Here is a 21,059-nt window from a genome sequence, read left to right on the forward strand (position 1 = left end):
GAATATTTCTTTCTCAAGATTCTGTTCTTTATCTTGCACTACAGAGATAATTTCCTTAACCATTTCTTTCTCCTCCTTCTCCCTCACAAATTTCACTGGGTTCTTATTTTCTTCTAGTCCATGTATAACCATACACTTCTTTTTGTCGACCGTATCTCTCATTAATTCTTCCTTTTCTTTGATCACCTGTATAACTGTGTCCTTAGTTTTATCCTTTACTTCTTACTTGACTACTTCTGCAAAATTGACTTTTTTTTCTTGTTCCTTTTTCCAAACCCTTTTTCATTCATCCAGTTTCCTTTCGCTCATCTCTTTGCCTGTCCAGTTTTTCCTGTAGCCCTTGTAATGCAGCTTCATAATTCATACATTTGCCCTTTAGGGTGCTATTCTCCCTTTTTATTTCCTCTAGAGTTTTTTTCATCTCATGGTTCATTTAAACAGTACACTTTCTAAGTTTAAACATCTCTCTCTCAGTTCTAGACTCTCCATAATCAGCTGGTCCTGCTTTTCGAACATGACGCCCACCATCTCCTTCAAGGCTTTAAGTTCCTTATCCATAATGATGATCCTTCTCATGTTAACTCTATCCTCCTTAAAGTCCAAAAACTCCCTCTCTTTACTCCAGTCACCCAGCTGTCTCAATCCTAGGGGTGTTTCTATAATCTCACTTCTAGCTCCCCTCGGTCTCGCTCCCAGTCCTTAGTTTATATATAAGGCAACGCCAACTGCGCCGTCCATGGCGTCATCCTCCTCCATACTTCTTTCGACCTCAAAATTTAAGCAAATTCAATAACTCTTTGGAGACACGACCACTAAGCTAGCCCCCTGCCCCCTTGTAACATCACCAGGTCTGCTGGGTTCCTCTCCAGAATTGGTAGCGTATCACACCGGAACTCTGGTCTTGCGTCCACTCGCCTCGGCCAACAGAGTGTGTGTGTGTGTGTGTGTGTGTGTGTGTGTGTGTGTGTGTGTGTGTGTGTGTGTGTGTGTGTGTGTGTGTGTGTGTGTGTATTTACCTATTTGTATTTACCTATTTGTGTATTACAGGGCCCAAGCTAAGCTCTCTGTGTCCTGTCTCCTTGTCCACTCCTGTCATATCTCTCTTTCATCTGATTGACACACACTGCGTCAACGACATCACTGCTCAGTTTATTCCACTTATCAATACTACGATGCAGGAAACTGTACTTTCTCACGTCATTTAGACAGATGTCCTTTATTAGTTTTTTTCCATGTCCTCGGAGGTAATTACTTGCTGTCACCTTTATCAATTCTCTGTCCAGTATGTCAATCTTGTTCACCAATTTATACATAGTTATCATGTCTCCTCTTGTTCTTCTCTTCTAGTGTGGTCAGCCCCAGCTTCCTCAGTCTTTCCTCATAGTCTAACTCCTTGAGTCCTGGTACTATCCTTGTTGCCAGCCTCTGTACCCTTTCCACCTTCTTCACATTTTTCTTCATATGCAGTGACCAGACACTAGCTGCATATTCTAACTGGGGTCTTATTAAGGTGCATAATATCTTCTTCATCATTCCTTCATCTAGGTAGTGGAATGCAAGGCCAATATTTTGGAGCATGTTATATGTTTTCCCAAATATCTTGTTAATGTGTTTTGCACAGTTACTCCTAAGTCTTTCTCCTCATTGGTCTCTTCAATCTTCTCACCACCCAGCCTGTAATCCCTGTTTGGTCTGTATCTACTTCTTTCCATTTTCATAACATGGCTCTTGTTTATATTGAATTCCATCTGCCACTCTTTACTCCACTCATATATTTTATCAAGATCTTCCTGTAGCTTGTTACAATCTTCCACATTCTTTACTCTCCGCATAATTTTGGTATCGTCCGCAAACATATTCATGTAACTGTCAATTCCTACTGGCATATCATTAACATAAATCAAAAACATGATGGGACCAAGCACTGACCCTTGTGGAACTCCACTGGTTACCTTTTTCCAATCTGACTTCGGTCTGTAATTTAACGGTTCCATTCTACTACCATTTTTATATATAGGCACAATGTCAGCTCTTTTCCACTCTTTTGGGACTAATCCTGTTCGTATGGAGGTTTCCACAATATCAAATACAGGGTTCAACAATTGATCCTTACATTCTTTTAGCAACCTTCCAGATATGCCATCAGGCCCCATTGATTTATTAATATCCAAATTGCTTATAATTTTCCTTACATCTTCTTTAGTAACCATGATGTCCTGCATTTGCTTTATCTCCGTTGGCCTTTTTCCTATAAAATACTCCTCCTTTGTAAACACTTTGCAAAAGTTGTTGTTCAAAATTTCAGCTGTATCTCTAGCATCCTCATATACTTCTTCCCCATTTTTTACCTTTTCTATTGCCTCGCTTTTATTTAGTTTTCCATTTATGAATTTGTAAAACATTTTAGGGTCACTATCACAGTTTTCCACCACTCTCTGTTCATATTCCTTTTGTGCTGTTCTCCTTACTTAAACATATCTATTCCTTGCTGTTTTGTAAACTTCTCTTGATAATACATCACTGTTTTTCTTAAGTTTCTTCCATGCCTTTTCTTTGTTCTTTTTTTGCTTCTTCACAATTTCTATTAAACCACTGTTTATTATTTAAAGTCCTCTTTCTGTGATATGGCACAAACCTCTTCACAGCAGAGTTATATAAATCCATAAATTTATCGTATTTCAATTGCATATCTCCTTCCTGGTATACCACAGTCCAGTCAATTTCATTAAAGAACTCCCTCATATGGTTATAATTTGCTCTAGTATAATTTAATTTTTCCTCCCTGTGTTCCACAATCCTATCTATGCTTATTTCCGTATCCAGCTTAAAGTTTAGGACATCATGGTCGCTTTTCCCCAAGGGACGCTCAATTTCTTCTTTTAGGGAGATGCCCCTGGTAAATCCCAAATCCAACCTTGCGGCAACATCTTGTCCCCTGCACCTTGTTGGTGATCTCACCCACTGTGTTATCAAGTTATTTGTTGCTACGTTTAACAATTCCTCTGCCCACTCTCCACCGTTTACCACTTCGTAGTCTTCCCACACTATTTCCTTACAATTAAAGTCCCCGACTATCATCACTCTATCCTTTCTGATGAGTTCTTGCTTCATTCTGTCCAGAGTATTTCTCATCACCATTTGATACTGTTCATGGTTCCAAGCACTGGTTCTGGGTGGTATGTATACTGTTATAATATTAATGTCTCTCTTACCATCTGTTATAAGCATACTTATCACTTCTTCATTTCCCTTACTATAGTTCACCTCCTTCACTATCAGATCTTCCTTAGTAAGAACCATTATACCACCACCTCCTTTATTTTTTCTATCATTTCTGTCATACTCTGTAGTGTTTGACATCAAACCAATCTAACATTATTTCGGGCCTTAACTTTGTTTCCACCACACACATTATGTCCGGTTCATTGTTTCTTAGGTAATCCATACATTCTAGCCTGTTAGACAAAAATCCATCTATATTCGTGTAAGTCACTTGAATTCCATTCCTAGTCTCTTTCTTCGATGTTTCTGTCAGTGTAATGTCTATTCCGTCTGTTTTATCCACCACTTCCTCAGCCTCCCATTTCTCATCCTCCAAAAAAACTTAGTCTTTTCCTCCTCGGTTCTTACGTCATTCTTCATATATTAGGTCCTTTAGTTCCAGCATTATCTTTGTAGCAATCTTCTGGATCCGTTTTAATCTTATATCTTTTTTAGTGCTTGGGGACCACAACACATCTGCATACTCCAGTTTTGAATGCTTGTGATAATTTTCTTCATCATATCTTTGTCCATGAATTGAAATGCCATTCTTATATTAGTCAACATTTTATATGATAATCCAAATATCTTACTTATGTGTTTTTTGGGATTCAGATTTTCCTGTATAATCACTCCCAGATCATTTTCCTCTTAGTCTTCATTATTTGTTCCCATCCAATTAGATAGTTCCATACCAGTCTTTTTTTGCTTTCTTAGTCCCATTATGTGATATTTCTTGGCATTGAACTCCAATTTCACTTCTTACTCCACTCATAGATATTGTTTATATATTTTCCTGTAACAGCAAACAGTCCTCTCGGGTTTTGATAACTTTTAATGTAACTATTTATCACATTATGAATGTTGTTCACATAAATCTGAAACATAATGGGGGCTAACACTAACCCTTGTGGCACTCCACTTGTTACTTCACCCCAAGATGATTATGTATCTTTGATCACTGTTCTCATCTCCCTGTCGTTCAAATAATCCCTTGTCTATTCTTGCAGAGTCATTTGCAGTCCTCCCATATTCTCCATTTTCCAAAGTAGTCTCCCATGAGGGACTTGATCAAAAGCCTTTTTTATGTCCAGGTATACTGTGTCCACCCATCCATCTCTGCTTTCCAGTCCTTATATTACTCTCGAGTAGAAGCTTAATAAGTTCGACACACATGACTGTCCTGTCCTGAACCCAAATTGTCTGTTTGATATGACTTGTTCTTCTTCCAGATGTTTAACCAATTTTTTCTTTGATAATTATTTTACACAACTTCCCCATAACACTTGTAAGTGACACCGGTCTGTAATTTAATGGCTCAGTTGCCTTTCCTCCTTTAAATATTGGTATTACGTTGGCTCTCTTCCATTCTAGTGGAACTTTCCCTTCATTTAGTGAACTTGTAATTATTTCCCAAATGGGATCCAACAGTTGCTCTTTACATTCTTTTAGTGCCCAGCCTGATACACCATCCAGCCCCATTGCTTTTCTGACATCCCAATTATCTAATAATCTCCCAATATCCTCTTTGTGCACTGTGATTTCCTGTAATCCTTGGCAATGCAATGTCCTATTTGGTTCTGTAAAATCCTCTTCTACAGTGAACATAGTTTTGAAGGTCTCATTCATTATTTCACACATTTCTTTTTCTGTCTGGTATGCCATCCCTCTTTTAATTATTCTTTTATTGCTTCCTTGTACTTCATCTTACCATTTATAAATTTGTAGAAAAGCTTGGGTTTATCTTCGTTTTTACACACCACAACTTTCTCAAAGTTTCTTTCTTCCTCTCTCCTTCCTCTAATATATTCATTTCTTGCATCCTTATACTGTTGTCTGTTATTGTCATTTCTATTTTATGAGTTTCTTCCAAGTTTTATCTTTTGCCTTTTTAGCTTCTGTGCATCTAGCATTGTACCAAGCATGTATTCTTTTCTTAACTCTATAAAAAGGTACATTTTTTTTCACCTTTATTATATTTCTAAATGAATATTTCATATTTCCCTTGTACTGTCCTTCTGTACATAATGTTTCTCCATTCAATATCAACAAAAAAGTCCCTTAATTTTTCAAAAACTGCTCTTGCATAATTCAATCTCTCTCTTTTGTAGTCATCTCTGTATCTTATCCCATCCTCCTCCTGTATTTCCAGCTCTAATGTCACATGATCACTTCTTCCCATTGGACTAAGGTATTGTATGATTGGTGGTGGCTCTGGTTTCTTTGTGAATACTAGGTCAAGGAACGATGGTTCTTCTTCCCCCCTGTACCTTGTTGACTCCTCCACCCACTGGTCCATTGTATTTACCATAGTCAACTGTAACACCTCCTCGCTCCACTGTCCAGCATTATCCATTATTTCCATCTCTCTCTCCAGTTTATTTTTTTACAGTTAAAGGTTCCTACAAAAGTATTCTTCCATCTCTTCTCAACATATTATCTAAGCACTTAACTATCTCTATTTGCATATCTTTATGTTCTTCAGTTCCCTATGTATTTGTCTTAGGTGGCACATATATAACTATTTTTCTTTTTTTCAATTCCTTTGTTTTGATTGTTACTCCCATCACTTCCACTTTGCCCTAACCATGTTGCCTGTTTTCCACACATATATTATCACGAACCATTATTAGTACTCCTTCCGTGTTTTTCTCTTTCAAATAATCCTTAACCTCCAACACGCTGGATATCAACCCATCTATATTAGTATAAGTCACTCTTATTTTCTTGCCTCCTCCACGACCTCTTCTTTCTTCCGTAGATATCACTTCTTTAATCTCATATCCAGAACCCTCTAATAGAAAGTCTTTTTCTCGATCTCTGTCCTTTTCTCATTTTTTGCTTAGCTTAATTTCTTAGCAGTTTCTCTTTCCTTTTCTCTAAGTTCATATTTAATTTTATTTGAATATCTCTATGTTCAGTATCATCAGCCAACTTCCCTTTCCTTGTCATAATTTCCTACACTGCCACTTGGGATCTCATTCTCACTTTCATTGGTCTCCTATCCCCTCTGCACACCCTCCTGATACTGTTCCCTATCCTTATCCACACTCATGATCTTGGCCCAGAATTCAATGGTCACACTCTAAATGTCTTATGATGAATGGGGTAAACTCAAGAAAACTTAGAATGAGGTGGTCCAGAAAGGCCTCAGTGATTCAGATCAGTGCAGAGGCCTGTTAAAGACTGTGTACCTTAGTGAGTACCCATCAAAACATGGTTAGTAAATACAAATAAGTAGTGAGCCTTTCAAAATAATAATGATGATGATGGTGATGATAGGAAATAATGGCCATGTACAATAGATATTTACCAACATGAGGCATGAAAATATGAACAATGTTACATCCGACTTTAAAGACCATTACCTGAACATAGTCTGGCACAGTCATAAGATTTTTAAAGTGCTGAAGTGTTGAGTAAAAATCTGTGTCATTAAATATGCTTCCATCATTTAAGAGGTCACCTAAAAACACAACAATATCAGGTTTTGTCTTCCACAGTGCCATTTGAAAACCACGGCTAACATACCTGAAAATGAAAAGTTTCAAGAGTTTAGTACCAAAACAAGAAACAGGATTACAGCACTAAAGAACAGCATTACGGTACACAACAAACTGACAAACTGCACAAAGCTGACTAACTTATCAGGTAACATTCATCATCACATGCAGCTAAGCAAAACATTAAGCACACTCATTCAAGTATTTTGAAAAGCAATTTGAAAACTCAGTCTCATCAAAGGTTCCTTCCAACACGTTTCAGTCAGATAAGCCTAAGCTAAGTGCAAACAATATGCATAATTTTCTTACATTTTGGAAAGCAAAATCCAAAAATTAAGATATGTCTGCTGTTCTAATGAAGTCAGTCTGGCATAAGGATATTGAAGGTACAGTAAGCTGACTTACTACCAGATACTAACAGGTATTAACAAAGCACCACACACTATGTACTACTTAAGAAGAGAAATACATTAATACTAGTCAACAAATTAAGGAAATGGTGAAGTTCATATAGCATCTGCTCCACTTGTTCCTTTGGTAACAGAGATATTAAATCACAGTTCCAACTTTGGGTGTAGACTGTAGAGAGTCTAAGCAGACATTATCATAAGGGCTCCAGTGTGTCCTGACTAGAAAATCTGGGATCGAAATTATAATTTGTTGGCTTTGTTAGCCCATAATAGAAGGTTCCCTTCAGTTTTCTTTCTACACTATCCTGTGAACTGAGATTATAATCTAAGGAAAAGTTTTCCACAATTTTATATTCTCTCTACATTTATCAATAAAAGAAGAAAACTACTGCTACATGACAGCAAACACAAAGTCTAGGATGAGAAAGGAAATCACTACAATGTCTAGCATTACAAAGAAATCCTGTTAAGTTGGCATGTTCAAACAACACAGTCACTCATGTCACCTGGAGAACAACACAACTGTGGTGCTTGCAATGATGAGGTAATGCTGCTTCAGTGTTTTAATTACTGTACATGAATATTATGCATTCTTACAGCTTATTCACAACTAAAGTTAATCCACTAGAATCACAGCAATGTAAAAAAAATTTGCTCCTAATTTTCACATTTAGTATATACAGATTATTGCACCAAGTTGACACTTGAAAGGGCACAGGTTTTTGAGTAAAGACAGTCTGGGCAGTCTTTTTTCACAATACATAACAGACCCTTCACCAAAAGACTACCACTCCCAGACAAAAGTATTGCAGCAAGGCATCTGGCTAATCAATCCCCAACCATTGCAATCCTTCATTTGTCAAGAGGTGCTTTCAAGATACTTATCCTCCAATTTTAGATGATCCTTTTTGACATTTTTTTAAGGGACTGGCATCTCTGAGGATCTCTCTTTTATTCTATTCTTTTTTTTTTTGTTACCCAAGTATATTGCCTATGGTAGGATGCTACAGGGTTTCCATAAACTACTCATTCTTAGTCATTATCTGGTAATATATCAGACAAGTAAGCCACCATGTCTTCTTTACAGTTTGCAGCGATAGCCTCACATAACCAATCAGTTGCACTGCCATATCAATTTATCAGTGTCCATGATGCTTCAAAGGCAACAAATGCTAGCAATATGAGTTCATCTTTCTTCTTCTGCAGCTTCAATGATGAGAAACATAACTAACCCCCCAAAAAACATGAAAAAAAAGCTGAATCATGCAAATGCCACAATAAAAAATTGAAAAACAAAAACAGTTGATTCCTGTACAATAACTGTGATATGTGTTTGGGAGGTTCCTTAAGGGCAATAGTGGGGCAAATATTTTCATTTCACCCTTACTCATTTCAGTCCCCTCAGTGATTCACTTCCAAACACTTGAGCCATAACACATCTTCCCACTCTCCTAACTCCCTTCTCTCACCCCCAGTCATCCAGCACCATCCTCTTATCTAGCAGAGAATTGCCCTGGTGCACCTACACATCTATAAGCTGTAATTCTGTGCATTATTTATATAACATTCTCACCCAACCTCTCCAAGTGACCAACCAGAGATGGGGGGAAGGAATATCTTCTGTTGTTTCACCTCAAGAGATCCTGAAATAACCTGTAAAGTATTCTCTCACATTTACCTACAAGTTTCCTGTCTGTTATCATGAAAGGCCACTCTGACTCCATTCAAGAGCTTAGGATTTCATTGGTAACTGCACTTCTTTTTTTACTAAGTCTAAATTTAAAAAAAGGTTAATGAATATATACATGCATATGTATAAGCATCTGGGTCTATGCATGTTTTCTTGACAAATTCAGTAAACACTTCCACAACAGAGGCCTGGGTGCTTGTTACTTCGACTGGCTACTTCAAAAGGTGGGTTAATAGAGCACATACTTTGCCAATTTGTCACCAAAACATTTTGTTATGAGTGAGCTTCCACAAAATAATGACAAAGTACATACCTGTCAGCATCCCAAATAGTTATCAAACTGAGAGGGAATATGGGCTCAGAGTCTGAAACCAAGCTCAATATCTGAGGGTCGGCCACCAGGAGGAGGCGCACGCTATCCTCTGAAGGAGCGGTGAGGTGCGGCCAGGTGAGGGTGGTGGCGGCATAGGTGAGCCACTCGTTGTACAGCACCACTCCCATCACGAAGGTCAGCAGCAGCTGCTTCTTGGTCACTCTGGAATATTGAAGGCTATGTTCTGCGGCTCCCTTTATTTTCTTATGTTTTTATGTTTTCGTGTTGATTTTCTCTGTCCTAAGAATTTTTGCATATCTGATAACTATCTAAGCTCTTTCCCAAAGAAAGTAGTATATAGTTATGATATACATAGTGCAACATAATATTCTACAGTTTAATGCCCATGCACAATTAAAAGAAAAACATCCAAAATCAAGTAATGAAAATTCACAAAATGTATGTCTTTCAAGCTATCAAAATTTTCTTGCATGATCATACCTTGCATGTTTTTTACAAGAATGTCAAAACAATTTTGATCATATATTGAATCTCAATAATTTACCTTCGTTTGCAGCAAACAGAAAATCGAGCCATGGCTTTTATTATATTCCCAAGGGGCTATTCTTTCACATCAGGAGGCATGAAGCAAGCTGTGATGCAGGCCTGGTGACCACCAGCCTGTCACCTGCACCACCTGATGATCACCTCCTGAAAAGAAAAATAAATACTTAATTCAAATAATGACCAGGTCTAGTCACACTTTACTGTGGCAATGCATGATTCCAAGTCATGAATGGCACAGATGAAAAAGCAGCACTGTGTGGCCTATTATCAATAAAGGTTTGTAAGAACTATAAGGAAAACAGAATAGTTAAATCTAGAAAAGTAACTAGCTCAGTGAAAGTAAGGAATAGCTTCAGTGTTTATTGCACAAACTGTTGAAGTATTTTGAACAAGATAGATTTGCTTAGAAGAACAGCATGTGTTGAAAATCTGGTTAGACATGTCAGGGAAAGTATTCAATCCAGAGGTTAAAACTGATGGTTTTACACTATTCTATAAGGATATGGAAAACAAGAAAGGAGGCATAGCACTGTACATTAGGGACACATTGCAATGCTACATTAATAGTAGGATTAAGACAGATAGCTAAACAGAGTCCTAATGGGTGGATATAAAGGAAGGATCACAATCAGTAGTAATGTGTTTACAGTACAGGCCACTGAATGCTACTAGTAAAATCAACTCAATATGGGAGGAAATAAATAGAACTGTCAGGTATAATCAGATGTGTGTGGTGGGCAATTTCAATTATAGGAATATTGATTGGAACATGATGGTGGGCAACAGAGAAGCAGAGGAATTTCTTAAGGTCATTCAGGATAATTTTTCAAACAGGTAATTTTAGAACCCACACGGGGAATAATATTCTGAACCTAATTCTGACAAATAGGGAGGAAGCAGGTGCACGTGTAGATGTTGACAGCCAGCTAGGTAACAGCGACCATCGTGAAATTAGGTATAAAATGAAATGGCATGAAGTAAAAAACACTAGAAAAGTACCTGACTTTGGGAGGGCAGATATTGAGGGATTAAAAAGTTATCTGCAGGGAGCTGACTGGTAAGAAGCAGAAAGGGAAGTCAGCTAAGGCCTAGAATGGAGGTACAGGGAGAGGTGTGAAAAATGGGCAGAGGGGAGAAATGATAGACAGAGGGGTGAGAATGCTAAGTGAGGTGCAGTCAGGGTCAGGTCATGCTGAGATGGGCAATGTGAAGTTGGAGGAGATTGAAAGGGCCAAAGTGAGGGAATCAGGGGAGGTAAATGTTCACAAGGTGTATAAATATTTTGTTGATAGATTACATACAGGCCAAGAAGCTAACATCCCATGTAGAACAATAAGATTACTCAAGAATGACCTGAAATGGATGATAGATAGATTTAAGCACTACATAAGATGGAAGAGAAATATATATAGATTTTTTTTTTTTATGTCCTGGCCTATAGTGCCTGTGGGTAACTTAAAGAATATTGGAAGCGCTATTAAGTTTCCTCCCGTTAGTGATGCAGGCAATTTTATTTACAGTGGTACCCATATTAGGGCCGATATCTCCACCCAAGCGCATTTTTGCTGTAACCACCTAAAACCTGGGTATCATGGTGACATGTAGGCAACTTTAAACCACTCAACAAATGGCAAAGTATCAAGGCAATACGTGGTGGGATTCGAACCTACGTGTGGATATCTGCCCGACCCTGCACTCACCACCTTATCCACTATGCCACCACCTCCCTAAAGGCAAGAGATGAGGTTTTAAGGCCACAACATAATGAATCAGGTTAACAAGTAAGGCTGAAAGCAATTATAAGTTAAAGATTGACATCCAGGCAAAGACTGATCGCAAGGGAATTTTCAGGTACTGTATATAAAATATTTAAAATCAGGTAATGGAGAGCTAGTTAGTTCTGGGGAGATTACTAAAATCATGAATGAGAATTTTCTAACCATCTCTACCCAGGAAAAACAGGCAGAAAATTTTAGAAAGTAAGAAAATTTTCAGAGCAGAAGAGAGTGAGAAGTTGACAGATTCTCATAACTATGGAGATGATAGAACATGAGATAGATAGACTAAAAAAAATTCAAGTCACCAGGACCTGATGAAATACACCCAAGAGTATTTAAGGAGTATAAGGAGGTTCATCAGTGAGCTGTTAGCATCGAGCTTAAGAATGTCACTAGAGTCAAGCGAGGTACTGATAATGTGGCGACAAGTCAATGTTGTACCCATATTTAAGAAAGAAGATAAAACTCTAAAGTCTAATTATAGACCTCTCAGCTCAACTTTAATTGTAGGTAAATTAATGGAATCAATAATAGCGAAGAATATTAGGGAACATCATAGACAAAGGTAACTTGATTAATCGCTCTCAGCATGGCTTTACAAAGGGAAAGTCATGTCATACAAACTTGAGTTTTTATAGGAAAGTCTGTGAGGTGGCAGATAATGGTGATAATTATGATATCGTACACCTAGATGTTAGTAAAGAGTCTGATAAAGTACCGCATCAGAGGCTCTTGAGAAAGGTTACAGCGCATGGGATAACGGGAAAAATATTAAGCTGGAACAAGTTAAGCAATAGGCAGCAGAAAGTTGTAATGAGTGACTCTAACTCCGAGTGAAGCCAAATAATTAGTGGAGTGCCACAGGGTTCAGTTTCAGGGTCATTGTTATCTTTAATATATATTAATGATTTGGATAGTGGAGTTATTAGTGATATTAATAAATTTGCAAATGACACAAAGATAGGTAGATTGATTAGGTTAGATTCAGATGCCATTGCCTTGCAGGCACATTATGTAGATAGGATGAATGAATGGACAGACAGATGGCATGTGCAGTTTAACACTAGCAAATGTAAAGTACTGAGCATAAGTAGAGGAAATCAACACAACAGGTACAAAATAAAAAACAAGGCCTTGGTAAGTTCAGAATACAAAAAGATTAGGAGTTATAGTTAGCTACAATCATGCTCTAAGAAAACGATGCATAGAGGCTAGACATAAGGCAAGTAAGGTACTATGAAAAATTTTTGGGAGTGTTAAAAGCAGAAGTCCCGAAGTAATATCAAAATTATATTTGGCACTGGTCAGACTGCATCTAGATTATGCAGTACAGTTCTGGTCCCCAAATTATAAGAAAGATATAGATATATTAGATTCAGAAAGGAGAACGTCTAAAGGATACAGGGGATGAGAGATATTCCCTATGAAGCAAGATTGAAGATACTAAATTTGCATTCCTTAGATATCCATTTTAAGAGGGGACGTGATAGAAGTACTTAAGCAGTACATGGGTTATAACAAAGGCGACATGAATAAAGTTCTTAGGATCCGTAGCCAGGATAGAACTAGAAATAATGGATTCAAGCTTGAGAAATTTAAGTTTAGGAAAGAAATGGGAAGGAACTAGTTCTCTAACAGAGTGGTTGATGAATGAAATGGATTCTCATCATACTGTTAGTGCTGAATGAAATGGATTCTAATCATACTGTTAGTGCTGAGTCAATAGGGAGCTTTAAAAGTATATTGCACAAATTTATGGATGATGATAGATGGAATTAGGTAGTTTTGCTCACACAGAGACTGCCACGTGTAGCCATGATGGCGTCTTGCAGTTTCCCTCATTTTCTTATGTTTTTATGTTCTTATTAATCTGAATCTGTTCATATGAATTTCTCCCAATGAGGATAGCCAAGCTAGAGCAGCAGCCAAGTGCTTCATACAAGGATGATTTGGAAATATATTGAGATGAGTATGATCACTGCAATATAATGTTAGGATGCATTGAGGAGTGTAGGAAAAATTCCATAACCTGAGTTAAAATATGTGAATGGTAGTGTACTGTATCAATACCAAGATTCATCTTATAATACTTAAGAAACATAATCAGATAGGAATTAAAGAAAGCCTGACATACACATATTATCTAAATAAACTACATACTGTCTAAATCTAAGAGAAAAAAAAATGTGAATAAACACAAGTAGTGAGGCACACTTTACATCATAACACATGTATTTAATACAACAATGCCCAGGATTGAATCATTAGATCCCTGAACACCATGCAGTGTGCCTAAGTGCCTGAATCACAAAATGGAGTTAATGCATGACTGTGTAAATCTTCCTGTAGTAGAGAGTAAAGGCCAAATATGCAGGCTATGATGAGCTTCACATCTGTGCCTCCTCATTATTTCAGATGGTGCTTTACAATCCTTGAAATCTCACTAGATGGATGAAGTTCTATTTGCCACCCACCTTTTCTTCCTAATTCCTTTACAAAAACATTACACTTTTCTTTCCTATTTTTGAGTTTCCCCTTGGCTTTCTTTATTTTATGATGTTCTTTTCTATCTCAGAGCCTGATGAATTTTTCGGAGTGTACACGATGAACACAGCAAAAATTTAGCATCTGGAGTAGACAATGTGGCCAAATGAGAGAGAGAGAGAGAGAGAGAGAGAGAGAGAGAGAGAGAGAGAGAGAGAGAGAGAGAGAGACTTTATCTTAACCAAATGGTTTACTGGGATAACTACAGTTCCAAACCAATTTGTATGACATTTCAGTATCACAAAACACCGACTTTATTTACTCCAAGCTGCTGCAAACTGTCCATCAGCATACATCCATGAATACCTCTCTTGGCAAAATTAACCCTATAACACCCTTGTAAGATCTCACAGAATCTAGTGTGCATGTTGTGTAATTTCCACCAGCATGTATATATTATTAGAATTCCCAACACAATGCCATAGGTAGTCAACTCAGGGTTCATCTTGTGTATACTGTACCTTCTGATATTGGTGGTTTTAATATTCCAGAATTACTGGAGATACTAGATTGTGTGTGCCATTTTGCATGTTGCTAGTGCCAAGTCATTGTGGAGCTTTAAAAAATTTGATATCAATTTATGGATGTGGATGATAGCTAGAAAGAAGTAAATATTTATCACGTAGGAACTGTCATGTGTGTGTTTCACTGTTTGATCTGCTGCAGTCTCTGATGAGACAGCCAGACATTACCCTACGGAACGAGCTCGGAGCTCATTATTTCCGATCTTCGGATAGGCCTGAGACCAGGTACACACCACACACCGGGACAACAAGGTCACAACTCCTCGATTTACATCCCGTACCTACTCACTGCTAGGTGAACAGGGGCTACACGTGAAAGGAGACACACCCAAATATCTCCACCTGGCCGGGGAATCGAACCCCAGTCCTCTGGCTTGTGAAGCCAGCGCTCTAACCACTGAGCTACCGGGTGTGTATTTACCTAGTTGTATTTACCTAGTTGTAGTTTTACAGGGCCTGGGCTTTATGCTCGTGTGGCCCCATCTCCATATCTACACTTATCCAATCTTACTTTAAAAGTATGCACACTCGTTGCAGACACTACTTCTTCATTTAAACTGTTCCACGTCTCAATACATCTTTGGAAACTATATTTTTTAACATCTCTCAGACATCTTCCTTTTCTCAGCTTTTTACTATGCGATCTTGTGCTTAGAATGTCATATTCTTCTCTCAGGATCAGTTTCTCATTATCCACTTGGTCCATTCCGTTGATCAATTAAAAAACTTGTATCAGGTCTCCTCTCTCCCTTCTTTGTTCCAGGGTTGGTAGATCCATAGCCTTTAGTCTCTCCTGTGTGTGTGACTGCTGCAATACCCAAGCTAATGCAGAGTAGTTGCATACCTTTTATTGGGAGTTCCAGACGAATATGCAAACCCCTAGCTCTTGACATTAGGTCATCCCCCCCTCCTCTCCATCCTAAAAATCCTCTTTCACACCTGGTCCTCATATTGGAAGGGATCTCACAAGGCAATAAAGTTTCTCAGGTTAGCATTAAATGGTCAGAACATTTATTTATTTACTTATTTATTTATTCTTGTGTAAGAGGAGAAATCTGCCCAAGGGCAACAAATACAACTACACATAAAGACCCACTTAGTTGACAGTCCCTGAGCAAGTTTAACAGAGTTAGCCAAAACAAATCTTCCTCTTAAATGAGTTCAGATCATAAGAGGAAGAAAATACATTAGCAGGCATGGAGTTCAAGAGTTTACCAGAGAAAGGGGTGAAAGGTTGAGAGTACTGGTTAACTTTTGCATTAGAGAGATGGACAAAATAGTGGTGAGAGAAAAAAAGACAGTCTTGTGCAGTAAGACTGCAGGACATCACTGTTACACAACCCAAACTGACATGGGGCAATTAGCACAAATCATCATAGGGGCTCTAAGGAAAGACATAAATCTCTCACTATTTGTTAGTTTACATATGGTTTCTGCACTCTAAAAACCTACTTTGCACTTATTTTATCATATAGGATGGATTCAGCAAGGGCTACAAAAGTAAAAATAAATAAATATAAAAATATGCCCACACAAAAAGCCAACCCGAAAGTAAATTAAAAGATTTTGGTCTTCAAGTTTACTGTGAAGACAATTCAAGTAAAAGCATTATTGTTTTTGATTATTAAGTTATGTGGTACTATAATAACTCTGGCCACATACAATATATATGTTAGATTGCTGTATTAAGTGCTGTACGTAGAGGTATTCTGGGAAATAAAGACTTTGTATTTAAGTAATAGCATATCTAATCCACATCCACACCCTAAACGTACTTACCTAACAAGAAACGTGAATCTTTAATCTAATCACATCCAACACCACAATTTTTTTTTTGTGCTTCACCAGGGCTCAGAGGTCCTCATTAGGAGGGCGTCCTCGCAGCACTCAATAACAACAACACATTTTTCTCATGCTATATGGCAGGGTAATTATTAGAAATATAGGCTAAGAAATTATACAATTAATTCTTATCTACCTAAAGCTTAACCTAAGTAAACCCAACTCCAGTACCCTAAACCCTAAAGGTTCTCAACCTTTTCTCGTAAAGAATCCCGAGTCATAAGACCATCTACCTGAACCCTCAGTAATCTTACATCAAACAATGTTAATATTTAGTGACTGACACTAACTCAATATGCAACAATACTGCAAAGTACCCTTGGAAATTTTACAGAATGTTAATTTAGTAACTGGCATTAACTCAATATGCAATGGTACTGCAAAAGATCAGCCATCTAAGTAACCCTGAAAATCTTCTTGTGAAACCCTGGTGATTTACGAACCACAGGTTGAAAAGCTTTACCCTAAACTAGCAAACCTACCTTATCATTAGCAAAGGCCATGTCACCTTCCCAACACCACAACTTTACCACCAGAAATGTAAACCTAATCTACTAAAACCCAACTAAATCTAACAACCTAACCTGACATAATGCAATAACCTACCATAAATAAAACACACATACCTTTACAAACACCACAGATAACACTATACCTCACCACCACCACCACACAGGTAGATACCCAGACGTGACCTATTACATTACCTTATATGAGGGGAAATACCCCTTTACAGTACCTCTGGTGGGGTGGAATGAGCTGCCTGGGTCTCATAGGGTCAGGTGGATTCCAGGCAAGGTCAACAGGTGATTAATTAAGCAGGAATGAAGGAGGAATGCAGGCAGGTAACAGGTGTTTCAAGGAACTCCCGTATCCCGAAAATGCCTCTTTCACGAAAGCTGCCGGTGACTGTCCTCTTTACTTTTTCTTTTTTAATTGTTATTTTTAAGGTATATATTGGTATTGTGAATGGAGATTTAACATATATCATTTATCTTTCCTTAGACGTGGTTGGCAAAAGGAAATAATGTCTACTTTTCTTTTTTTTTTTTACAAGGGTGTGTAGAACTAGGTAGTGAAATGGGTTGTTTGGGGTTAGATAATGGGATAAATTAATTCCGCTTGAATTTTGGCCTTTTGAAGAGTAAAGATGGCGTGATAAAGGTAGTTGATTACTAATAAGTATTGGATAAGATCTGGTCTGGGCATGTCAATAGTTCACTGTAAGGCAAGAAAATTACGTAAAAAACATAAATATGATCATCCTTAAATGACATTCAGCTGATGAGGTGCTAAAGAACAAGAAATAATAAATTAATTATGTAATGCATGATAAATAAACACATTTTACATACAGTTTCATTTATATAATAAGTTTTGTGCATTGTCCCCATTTCATATGGTAACACTTAAGCTTATGGCACACACATACATTATATGAAAAAAAGATAGCATATAGTGCATACATCATTAGTAAAGCTTTAGAATGAAGTGTGATATGATTCTATAACATCCTGATACAAGAAATATGAACTGTGAGGCATAAGACAATATACTGCAAGACTCTATAGGCTAACACACACACACACACACACACACACACACACACACATATATATATATATATATATATATATATATATATATATATATATATATATATATATATATATATATATATATATATATATATATATATATACATTATATATGGCGATGCATAAACACTATTTAGAAACTGAAGTGACAGATAGGGCAACACACCCATATACAATGTACACAGTGAGAAATACATATTGAGAGCACAGATACACAAATACAAACGTAACACAGGCTGAAATAGTGAAATACAGGTACAAGACATAACACAAACATGAATGAGAAATGAAATAATAAGTGAAACGGCAATACAAGGCAACACACACTGCCAGACGGAAGCTATACAGCGAGAAACACATATGGAGAGAGTAACATACACAAATACACACATATACACACATAGGGACACATACATACACACGGACACAGGCACACAATTTATAAAGCCATTTGTGTGTCGCGCATGGGCAGGGCTTAGAGGGTCACGTGACGAGATACCTGCATTGATTGGCGGGGCGGGCGCCTGCGCAGGCCCGGCCCTGGGACGAGGCTGTTTACGCCATTTTGGTGTAGGTTCTGGTCAGTGTAGTGGTGAGCGGCGTGAATCCAAGCCATCTCTGTATGTGGGTGACTAAGAGGATTATATATTAGTGTAACCATGAGTACTAACGCCAACAACACCAGCAAGGTGTCAACGACGGATAGAGTCATCAAAAGTGAGTACAAATGAAGCCTTTGTAGAGATAGACTACCACCAACTTGACTTGTCCCAATGGCGGCAAAACGTCAGCCCGCCCTGGTGACATGGCCTATTTCCGCCGCGGGGTGCCTGCTGGGCCGTGCTGCGCGTGCTGGCGGGCCTGTGCTGCCGCTGCTGGCTTGGGGGAGCCCTGCCGAGGCGCTGAAGGAGGAACATAGACATATAGGCTGGGAAATAGAGGTTGTCGTCTGCTTGGCATTCCTATCGAAATTTCGTCTGCTAGGCCCAGCTGTCAGCCCCCTCAGCGCCCTGGCCAGCTCCCGCCACGCCGCCCACGCCGCCACGCCCGCACGCCCAAGCCCCTGGCACTGCCACTTAATGGGTGTAGCTCTTGGGGACTTATAAAAATTTCACTTTTTCTTTCCATTTGGTCACCTCGCCGCTGACTGCATCAAGTTGCCAGCGATGTTTTAGTGTGTGTGTGTGTGTGAAACGGTTATCAAAGTGGGTGAATTTTTTTCAAGTACATTTACATATGTGTTCATTATTCCGTTCATAACACATCAACCGTTGAGTGGTGAATAATGATGTGTGTGCGTGTGTGTGTTCTTACTTCTTCCTGCTTGCTTGTTTGATCAAATTTAGTCAAGCTCGTCAAATCCTACGTTTTTTTTTTTTCTTGTTTAGCTTCTTACAGTATGACAAGCTGTGAATGTCAAGAAAGTTGATACACGAAGGCCAAGGTTTCTCCGTATAATTGTTATACTTAAAAAAATGAAACATATGACAGTTATAGATTGTCACATGAAAGACCTTGTTTATTGATATTGTACGTAGAGGAAAATATTAACAAGCAACAAAACTTTATCATACAATTTATTTTTTTCTTGGTGTGTGTGTGTGTGTGTGTGTGTGTGTGTGTGTGTGTGTGTGTGTGTGTGTTATGTAATTGTTATTTTTCGGTATTAAGCAAGACTCGTCCTGCACATACGCAATAATACCATATCTTTTATAAATGTCTTTCAGTGTGTGTGTGTGTGTGTGTGTGTGTGTGTGTGTGTGTGTGTGTGTTAAAGGCCCTCATGGTATCAGCTCCAGCATCATATTTACACGCATTATTCACTCCATTGAGGTGTAACATGATAAATACGATGTGGGGAGCAATGAGCCTTGTTAATCGTGTTCGTAGCTTGAGAAACTGCACCAAGAATGTTGAATATTTATCTTCTTTCGGCTGTTACTACTACGAATGTTGCGGTTTTATTTTACTTTCTTATTATTCTTATTGTCTAATATTTAAAAAAAAACCTAGTAGGTAATAGTGTTTATCTTAATTATTACGTTTTTGGTAAGGAAATGATAAAAATGTCACTTTTTTCTATTTTGAGAAAGAAATAAATGCCATTTTGAAATTGCGTTTTCATTATTGCTGATGTGATTTACCCAACGAGCTTCAAATAGAAAAAAAAATATGATTTGTTTTATTTATTAAGAGAAAGAAAAGATGACAGCAGTTTTATTATTATTACCGTTGTTGTCATTATATAATTTAAGATGAGAAGGGTAACAATTATTATTACTATTATTATTGTTATTATTATTATTATTATTATTATTATTATAGAGGAAGGGGTAATTTTAGGTGTGGTTCAAGGGTGGGGTATGTTGGAGGATGGTGGGGGAGATAGGTAGGAAGGGAAGGAAGGAGGGGGAGTATACTTCTTATCTACTAGACTAGAGGGAAGGGTTAACAGTGTTGCCAGTTCTCTCTCTCTCTCTCTCTCTCTCTCTCTCTCTCTCTCTCTCTCTCTCTCTCTCTCTCTCTCTCTCGCTATCTTATCTTGTGAATGGTTATATATAATGCAACTCAAAAATGTGTGTGTGTGTGTGTGTGTGTGTGAGAGAGAGAGAGAGAGAGAGAGAGAGAGAGAGAGAGAGAAACTACTACTACTACTACTACTACTACTACTACTACTACTACCACCACCACTACCACCATGACCACCATCACCACCACCACCACCACCAAATTAATAATAACAACACTTCCACCTAAACAAACTACTCAGCCGTGCGTGGGAGGAAGATTACAGCCAGTGGCCTTCAATTACCATGGGAGGGGAGAGCGCAAGTGTGTGTTTACGGGGATTACCATGGAAGGAGGGAGAGTGAAGTGGTAATTTTAACATGGGGGGGAAGAAACGAAAGGCTGACGTGGGAGAGGAAGTGTTTTTATTGTTTTATTACTATGGGAACTGTTTATGTGGATTTATTAAGGGAGTAGATTGTGGGGAAGTTTTTTTTATGAGTGAATGGTTAACAAGATTA

The 21,059-nt window shown here is 38.0% G+C and overlaps 2 protein-coding genes across 9 annotated transcripts in view; one reads left to right on the forward strand and one right to left on the reverse strand.

Moving 5' to 3' along the window:
• The window catches only part of LOC123498837, a 56,563-nt gene extending 39,192 nt beyond the window's left edge, over positions 1–17,371 (reverse strand). Inside the window, exons 1-4 of one of the 2 annotated variants that reach the window (XM_045246299.1) lie at positions 17,140–17,371; positions 9,743–9,889; positions 9,178–9,399; positions 6,630–6,792 (exon numbers count right to left, since the gene is read on the reverse strand). In XM_045246299.1, the coding sequence (XP_045102234.1) occupies positions 6,630–6,792; positions 9,178–9,399; positions 9,743–9,774 (417 nt within the window). In that variant the 5' untranslated portion in view covers positions 9,775–9,889; positions 17,140–17,371. The remainder of the gene's footprint in view (positions 1–6,629; positions 6,793–9,177; positions 9,400–9,742; positions 9,890–17,139) is intronic. The other variant, XM_045246298.1, reaches the window with a different exon arrangement.
• Positions 17,372–18,556: 1,185 nt separating this feature from the next.
• LOC123498838 (serine/threonine-protein phosphatase 2B catalytic subunit 3-like) overlaps positions 18,557–21,059 on the forward strand; it is a 221,321-nt gene continuing 218,818 nt past the window's right edge. For all 7 annotated transcript variants that reach the window (XR_006672808.1, XM_045246305.1, XM_045246301.1 and 4 more), the window contains exon 1: positions 18,557–18,747. Coding sequence is in view for 6 of the 7 variants with exons in the window: in XM_045246305.1 (XP_045102240.1) it covers positions 18,690–18,747 (58 nt within the window). In the remaining variant the exon portion in view is untranslated. The remainder of the gene's footprint in view (positions 18,748–21,059) is intronic.

This window comes from Portunus trituberculatus, chromosome 48 (genome assembly GCF_017591435.1).
Source record: "Portunus trituberculatus isolate SZX2019 chromosome 48, ASM1759143v1, whole genome shotgun sequence".
Lineage (NCBI taxonomy): Eukaryota > Metazoa > Arthropoda > Malacostraca > Decapoda > Portunidae > Portunus > Portunus trituberculatus.